The 7,390-nt window shown below is 48.0% G+C and overlaps 2 protein-coding genes across 2 annotated transcripts; one reads left to right on the top strand and one right to left on the bottom strand.

The window, feature by feature from the left end:
- LOC128760320 (actin-related protein 2/3 complex subunit 4) lies at window positions 1-3,238 on the bottom strand. The gene is made up of 6 exons (XM_053867626.1): window positions 3,103-3,238; window positions 2,555-2,673; window positions 2,054-2,165; window positions 1,855-1,950; window positions 1,595-1,765; window positions 1-326 (listed from the first exon to the last, which is right to left on the bottom strand). Exons 1-6 carry the CDS (start codon window positions 3,103-3,105, stop codon window positions 321-323), a joined length of 507 nt encoding a protein of 168 aa, XP_053723601.1. The 5' UTR covers window positions 3,106-3,238; the 3' UTR covers window positions 1-320.
- A 160-nt stretch (window positions 3,239-3,398) lies between these two features.
- On the top strand, window positions 3,399-7,179 carry tada3l (transcriptional adaptor 3 (NGG1 homolog, yeast)-like). Its single transcript, XM_053867625.1, has 9 exons — window positions 3,399-3,697; window positions 3,961-4,205; window positions 4,372-4,619; window positions 4,685-4,790; window positions 4,853-4,988; window positions 5,058-5,161; window positions 5,239-5,345; window positions 6,519-6,710; window positions 6,783-7,179. Exons 2-9 carry the CDS (start codon window positions 3,996-3,998, stop codon window positions 6,973-6,975), a joined length of 1,296 nt encoding a protein of 431 aa, XP_053723600.1. The 5' UTR covers window positions 3,399-3,697; window positions 3,961-3,995; the 3' UTR covers window positions 6,976-7,179.
- Window positions 7,180-7,390: the final 211 nt, after the last annotated feature.

The following is a 7,390-nucleotide window of genomic DNA, read 5'->3' on the forward strand; positions in this document are numbered from 1 at the left end:
TTTATTTATTTATTTTTTTAAGCTTGCGACAAAAACGGTCTCAAGACGCCTGTAGTCATGGCTACCAGCCTCGATAATACTTTAAGGACCCGCCTTTGACTAGGCATTTGTTCTAAGAGGCAGAAATATGAATCTGGTAAATAATTCGTTATATACACGCGATGATACTCATGAATACAGGAAAACACTTGAGACGGACGTTGTCGCCTTGCTTGGTCAGGTTTGGCGCTTCTCTCCTCTGATTGGCTGTTGCTGTCTCGCGCTCCTCTAGTCCTGATTGGCCCATACAACTTTGCGGGACTTGTTGGATGACACAGTCATCAGAACTGGAGAGAGAGAGAGACATAGAGAGGGGAGAGAAGATCAAAGGGCTGCTGGGAAGCAGAGCATCAGGGATGAAAACACCGCGACCAGGGGCCGACATCACAGTTCAGCAGCAACACTTTTATGCTGCAAAACTGGCGTCAGTGACCCACCATCCACCTCAATCCAACACCTACACGGTTGTGGCTTCTGCAGGAAGCTTGCTCACCACACTGTCTCGATGAGAATCCATGCAAACTTGTTCAACCTCAACATTTGCTTCGAGAAGAGAAAACTTCTCAGTGCTGACAAAGAGGCCTCTTACGGACCTGAAACTCTGGATGGTTATTTTTAAACATCCAGCAGAGACAGTGATCTCACACAGCGTCAGCGTGCAACAAAGTCTTTCCCCGTCTTTGACCTACGAGCGGACGGTGAGTAAAACATCAGTGGGCACAGATGAAAAAAGAAGTGAAACTGCCCGGAGGGATCTAAAGGCTCGTGCTGAAAGTCGCTGTACTCCACTCTGCACACTTCAAGCTGGATTAGATCTCTCACAGGCAACTTTCAGCTGCCTTTTCCTCTGAACCAGCAGGAAATTCCACTTCCTGTTGAATGTGTGCATGTAGTCATGAGGAGAAACTTAGGCTGAGTCAGCAGAGTTAGATCACTCAAGGTGCACGGAAGAAGACTTGGAAATGAGATGCATTAAAGATTCACACAAAGAAATCCCCACAGTGACAGACTACCGTAAATTCTGGACTATGAGCCCCTACTTTTTTCCTTCCCTCTAAGTGCATTTTTGCAGGCAAACCAGCTTCATGCCGCCAAAACAGTGAGCCTTGTAACATCAGGGAATCACAGGGGTTTTATTTACACTGAAACGCCCCAAATGCTCCCTTCTCACCCACATTTCTACAGTTCTCCCACCACAGCTGATCTCCTGGAGGAACTAGAGACAAGAGGCAGCAGCTGAGACCAGCTGTGGAGGCGGAGCTTCAGACACACGGGCAAAAACTGCGCATTTTGAGTGCTTTAATGGAAGTAAAAGATGAGTTCAATCATATTGGCATTTGTTTCATGAATCAGTCTTGATGCTGTCATTTTCACAGCTACTTTAGAAGTGATCCTCATGTGTTTTTTAGCCAGGTACCTGGAAATCACTGACCTTTCTACGGTGCAGACAGCACCGCTGCTCTTAAGCCGGTGAGGCTTATATTCTGGTGTGCTCTATAGTCCCGAATTCATTCACATATTATTATTATTATTATTGTTATGTACAGTTCCTTACATTCTTGAGGAACTCCTCGGCCACAATTCGAGCTCTGGCGTTGACGGACAGCTTCATCTCGCTAATCTCCTTGTCGATCTCTTCCATGAAATGAATGACAAAGTCCACTAGCTTGTGTTTGTACATCTGCTCCGTGTGGAAGTTGGTGATCAAGAAGCTAATGTCATATCCCTGGGTGGGAGAGAGGGGAGACACATGAGTGGAGAAAAAAAAAAGGACATTTGTTCGTCGTCACGCTCAGCAGCGTTAGCGTCGCTCACCTCAACTGGTTTCCTCCTCAGAATGAAGAAGTTCTCTGCTCTCATCATCATGAAGCGCATGAACTTGTGACACAGGATCTTCTCAATCTCATCGGCCTGCGAGCAGTCAGAAGACACAGATGAGAACCTTTTGGATCGGCACTGTTCTGTGTTTCCATTCAACAGTAACAATAACAACAATCTCTGGGGGGAACCCCACCTGTTTGACAGCGATGCTGACTCTGACAGAGTTGATGGATCCCTCGATCAGGACTTTCTCCTTGTCATTCCGGCTGATCACCACAGGTTGCAGAAGCAACTCCTTACTGCTCCTGTGACCACCAACATAAGTTGATCCATGAGCCGTGTCCATGTCAACATACCCAGCTTTAATGATACACTCTCAATAATGTCTCAAAAATAAAAACTCCATAACTGGAAGGCTTCAAAAAGACCAACAGTGGTTCCTAAATCCCTGACTAAGTTAGTTTGACATGTAGAATCAGAGCAGAGCTAATTTAGTAAACAATGCCTTGATATATAGATATTTTTTAAATGCAGTGATCAGTTCAAAATACCACTAAGGCCTTGCAGCATGTCCATGCATGTGTTTTCTCTCCCCTCATAGATTCCCCAACACAAGTCGGGGCTTGTGTGACAGCTGCAGCTGAACTGCAAACAGCTCCAGAGCCGCCAGTGCAGAAGAAAGCGTGGGACATACCTGACCTCCACCTCGGGCTTGTTGTGGCGCTCCACCACCTGAGAGGAGAAGTTCTCCAGACACAGGGCCGCTTGCAGGGTGGCTCGCACCGCGTTCAAGTACGGACGCAGAGTCGCGGTCTGAGGAGGAAGACAAGTTCTGCTTACCTGATGCTAGAATCATCAGACAAAACGCAAGTGTGCAGTTGAAGCGTCCCATATATACATATTAGACTGGGCTGTCACTGTGGTGCATGTCTCTCGCGTCTGCGCTCAATACTATATCAGACTTCTAGGTCACAATGCTAGATGTATTACACTCAAAAAAGATACAGTTCGAGCTAGTCCACCGTTAAACAGCTGAATGAGGAGTCGGAACACCCAGAGCAGAAGCCAGGAGCGAAAACGGGGTCGAAGATGTTTCATTTGGCTACTGCAAGCGTCGCCAAAACATGTCGGAGAAATCGAAAAGGCGCAGGCCACACATCCTGCTTGTGTACGTAAACCCGAATGGTTGGCATATTAGCTGGAATAAAAAGGTAAATCGCACATCAAGTGCAGGAAGCTTACCATTTTGCTCTGTAGAAGACGGAAGTACCTCAGCCACGCCTGGTCTTCCTCTTCCGCAAATCCAGAGTCGTCGGCTGAAGACTGGGTGCGCTTGTTTTTCTCACAAAGCTAGCCCGGTCGGGACGCCTGCCCTGCTTTTCCTACGGAACCGCCCACTACGATTGTGTGCTACAGCAAAAAGGGCGCACCGCGGTGCATCCCATTCATTCGACGGAGCAGGGGTGAGATTAATGAAGACGCTTCATTCAGTAGGACTCACATCTTTTTCTTTTTATTTTGAGGGTATAGCAACAAAATAATATCATCTTTATGGAAAAATGCTAGTTTTAGGGCAAAGTTTCGACGATTAAAATGTCTACGCCGAGTGGTTTCTTCCAGGAGCGTACCATTCCTGAGTCGACGGAAGCCGCGACGCTAAACGATAAATCAAGCGGGTTTGTATTTCCTTACGTTGCTATTTTTTAAAAACGCTACCACATACTGTCTGTAAATGGATGGTATTCGTAATATGAAACGCTGAGCGCCGTGGCCTGCATTACTTCAGTCTCGTTAGATGCAATATGGACTTTTCCATCATGGCCGCCATTCACTGAAGGTAGGTATCGTTGTTCTTTAATATCCATTTGTATCGCGATTAATTCATATTTTACATGTTGTTTCTTTGGTGTTTCAAAACGTACATGTGTTTTTATGCGGTTAAATTGGGTGCGTTGCTGCAATCCGTGCATGATATTCTCAGTATGGGTTTCGCGAGTCAGGTCTCCGTGGGGCTGAATTGTTTGTGTATGCGCGCGCATGCACGCGTGCGATGCGATTTCTAACCCGAACCGAGTTTGAATGTGTTTTGATTTGTTGCAGCCCGGGGAAAAAAAAAGGCTCCGATTCGCGCCATCATGAATGAGCTGAAGGACTGCCCCCCACTGAAGTACTACGACTTCAAACCCGTGGAGCACGTGAAGGTGTGCCCGCGCTACACAGCGGTGCTGGGCCGCTCTGAGGACGATGGCATCGGCATCGAGGAGCTGGACACTCTGCAGCTGGAGCTGGAGACGCTCCTGTCCGCTGCCAGCCGCCGCCTCCGAGCTCTGGATGAGCAGAGACAGGTCTGTGAGATTAATGCCAGTACACTTAGGAGTGATGTGGAGCACAGAAGTGAGCTTTGATTTGGGTATGTCATGTCATGTCATGTCATACAGGCCGGTGTTGCTCACAATGTTCTCCAGTGTTTTTAACAGTGAGACACCAACAGCTGTCCACATCCTGTTGCAGATTCTCACAGACTGGCAGGACAAGAAAGGAGACAAGCGCTTTCTCAAAATGGGAAAAGACCCGGACCCTGCTGTTTCACCTCGCCCCAAACCTAAAAAGCCCAAATTAGAGGGGAAAGGCAGCCATGTTCCTGGTCCAGGTCCTGGCAGACCCAAGTCCAAGAACCTCCAGCCTAAAGTCCAGGAGTATGAATTTACAGATGATGCACAGGACATTCCTCGCACGCCGAAAAACGACGCCCCCAACAGGTCGGCAACGCATGTTCTCGGTGGTTTGAGTTGTGGCTGAACGTTGGTTCGATTTCCTCTTTCAGATTCTGGGCGTCAGTTGAGCCATACTGTGCGGATATCACCAACGAAGAAATCCGATTACTGGAGGAACTTTTGAAAGCCCCAGAGGACGAGACAGAGTACTTCAAAGTATGACATGGGCTGGGCTCAGTTGGTGATCAGATCTGATGTTTAGTAATCTTGAACTGTAGATTCCAGTGTTGGGAAAACATTACTCTCAGCGATGGGCTCAGGAGGATCTCCTGGAGGAGCAGAGGGAGGGAGCACGTGCGAACGACAAGAAGAAGAACCTGATGTCAGGGCCGCTGTCCGAACTGGATGCAAAAGGTTGGGTGAATCCAGTGTGTTTGGTCATGAGGGCAGTGTTTGGACCTGATGGTTTTTTTTCTGTGGTAGATGTTGATTCTCTGCTGAAGAAGTCCGAGTCCCAACATGAGTCCCCAGAAGACGGCTGTCCCTTCGGTCCACTCACGCAGCGTCTGCTCCAGGCGCTGGTGGAGGTCAGTCAGCGGCTCAGGATGAAGTGTGTGTCTAGCATGAACACGATGGGTTCACTCGTCTTTTTTTCCGTGTCCAGGAGAACATTATATCCCCCATGGAGGATTCTCCCATTCCAGACATTTCCGGTAAGGATGCTACCGATGGAGCCGGAACGTCACCGCGAAGTCAGGCCAAATCTTTCAGGTAATTTTCCAAATGGGTTAGCAGTAGCATCACTGATACCGGTCACATGGATTGACAATGAATTTGTAGTCCAAATGATGAGAGCTTCTGTGCACATGATGTGAAAACGTGAACCATTGAAACTTTTAAATTACACCCAAACGATGAATTTGATGAACACTGAATTCGGTGTGAGACGTCGCAGCTTGGTGAGTCTCCAGAGACTTTACTATGTCCCTCAAGTATTTACATACGGGCCAAGTCTGAGACAGAGCGCACTGCATTTATGAAAGCTTCCACTCCAGGCGTTTCTCTTTCCGTCTCTAGCTCGGTGAAATTAATACTCATTTCTTGGGCTATTAGCTTGGCGTTCCGAATGTCGTGCTCGGACCGGCGGGTGTTGCTAAGCAACGGTCTGCTGCTGAGGAACCAGCCGTCTCACTTTCATGAGCCCAGAAAACTCTCTGCGCTCCGTCAAATGGCGTGTTTCATTTGAAGGCGCTTCTCTGCGCGGCATTGTCCCGTGCAGGATGCAAACTTTACATGACAGATCGAAAGGACTTTCACACAGACATGCTGCTGCCCAGTGAGCAGCGAGTCGGGAGGAGCAGACGCGTCACACACCAGAGTGCCAGCTGTCACACGTGATCAGTTGTTGTGATCGGCAATGACAGGTAGTGACCGGCATTCACCAGTCTGAAACCATGGTCGGTGACCGATCGGTTGGAGCATCCCTAGTTAATAGTCAGAGTAGTGATGGGTTGATGAGGTTTCCTGAAAATGTGCCATCATTTTTAGTCGCCACTAGGTGGCGCACTTGGTGTAGAAGTTATGTGAGGTTGCTTTGAAATTGTTCAAAGATGAAACGTTATACAGCACACAGTGCCATCTAGTGGCCACTGAAAATGATGGCAGACTTTCATGAAACCTCATCGAGAATGGCTTTTTTTCTTCTACCCATCATTAGTGGAGGGACCCAATTCCCGAGTGCCACACTGGTTTCACGTAACTAATCCACTGAATGTTGATATTTAGAATAAATAAAAATGTTTCTAAAAGGTTGAACCAAAGTCTGTTTAGTGTTGTGACAGTGTGAGTTTGCATTGTCTTGAGATCGTTTTGTACCTAGTGGGGTCACAAACATCGGAGCTTGTGTCTGACTCGCGGTGGTTGTGTTTCTGCTCGTCCTTCCAGTGTTCCTCACACGCGCTCCTTGGAAGCCCGCATTAAGGATGAGCTGGTAACACAGGGTCTTCTGGACTCAGAGGAGCGGCCTGGACCAGGGGGAGACTCGGAGGACGAGATCCTGATTGAGCTGCAGAAGCGACAGGCGGAGCTCAAAGCTCTCAGTGCTCACAACAGAGCACGCAAGCAGGAGCTACTTCGGTAAGAGATCTCGACATTCCTCTCTCTCTCTCTCACTGAGCACTGGTGGGCAACTGTGGTCCCGGTTCCTAGGCTCGCCAAAGAGGAGATGCGCAAGCAGGAGCTGAGACAGAGGGTCCGGGTGTCTGACAACGAGGTGATGGAAGGATTCCGGCGTATCATGGCGGCCAGGCAGAAGAAACGCACGCCCACCAAGAAGGAGAAAGACCAGGCTTGGAAAGCTCTGAAGGAACGGGAGAGCATCCTCAAGCTGCTGGATGGATGAAAGAGGCAGAGGTTTACATCATGCTGTGACAGCTGCGCCACATGTTCAACAAAGACTGACCGCCGGGGTCTCACCCCTCTGTCGTGTCGTGTGATGGGCATTGTTTGTGACATTCACTGTGCGTCCCTTTCCCTTTTTCATGTTCGATAATTTGTATATTAATATGCATCAGTGTTTGAGCAATGATTAAAATCTGGTGTTGTATGACACGACGTGTTTTGTTGCCTCCCAGAAAAAAGTACTTTTGAAACACATTAGAGATGAGTAGGCGGTTTTTTTTTTAACAAACCTGCCTGAACGCTGCAACTGAAATTCACATTTACCTTAAGCGTTTAAAACATCCGCTAGGTGGCAGTGCATGTCTTTTTATGATCGGACCAACATACGCTCAAGAGTTGGATTTTTGTTAAAAAAA

The sequence above is a fragment of the Synchiropus splendidus genome, chromosome 6 (genome assembly GCF_027744825.2).
Source record: "Synchiropus splendidus isolate RoL2022-P1 chromosome 6, RoL_Sspl_1.0, whole genome shotgun sequence".
Classification (NCBI taxonomy): domain Eukaryota; kingdom Metazoa; phylum Chordata; class Actinopteri; order Syngnathiformes; family Callionymidae; genus Synchiropus; species Synchiropus splendidus.

What these genes read in the sequence shown, in the direction of transcription:
- LOC128760320 (XM_053867626.1), bottom strand. An exon ending in TCAGCATCGCTGTCAAACAG is followed by an intron (nt 1,951 to 2,053) that starts GTGGGGTTCCCC and finishes GACTGCTCGCAG; the next exon opens with GCCGATGAGATTGAGAAGAT. An exon ending in TGAGGAGGAAACCAGTTGAG is followed by an intron (nt 1,766 to 1,854) that starts GTGAGCGACGCT and finishes TCTCCCACCCAG; the next exon opens with GGATATGACATTAGCTTCTT.
- tada3l (XM_053867625.1), top strand. Translation starts at nt 3,996, where the DNA reads ATGAATGAGCTGAAGGACTGCCCCCCACTGAAGTACTACGACTTCAAA. An exon ending in TGCTCCAGGCGCTGGTGGAG is followed by an intron (nt 5,162 to 5,238) that starts GTCAGTCAGCGG and finishes TTCCGTGTCCAG; the next exon opens with GAGAACATTATATCCCCCAT. An exon ending in AGTCAGGCCAAATCTTTCAG is followed by an intron (nt 5,346 to 6,518) that starts GTAATTTTCCAA and finishes TCGTCCTTCCAG; the next exon opens with TGTTCCTCACACGCGCTCCT.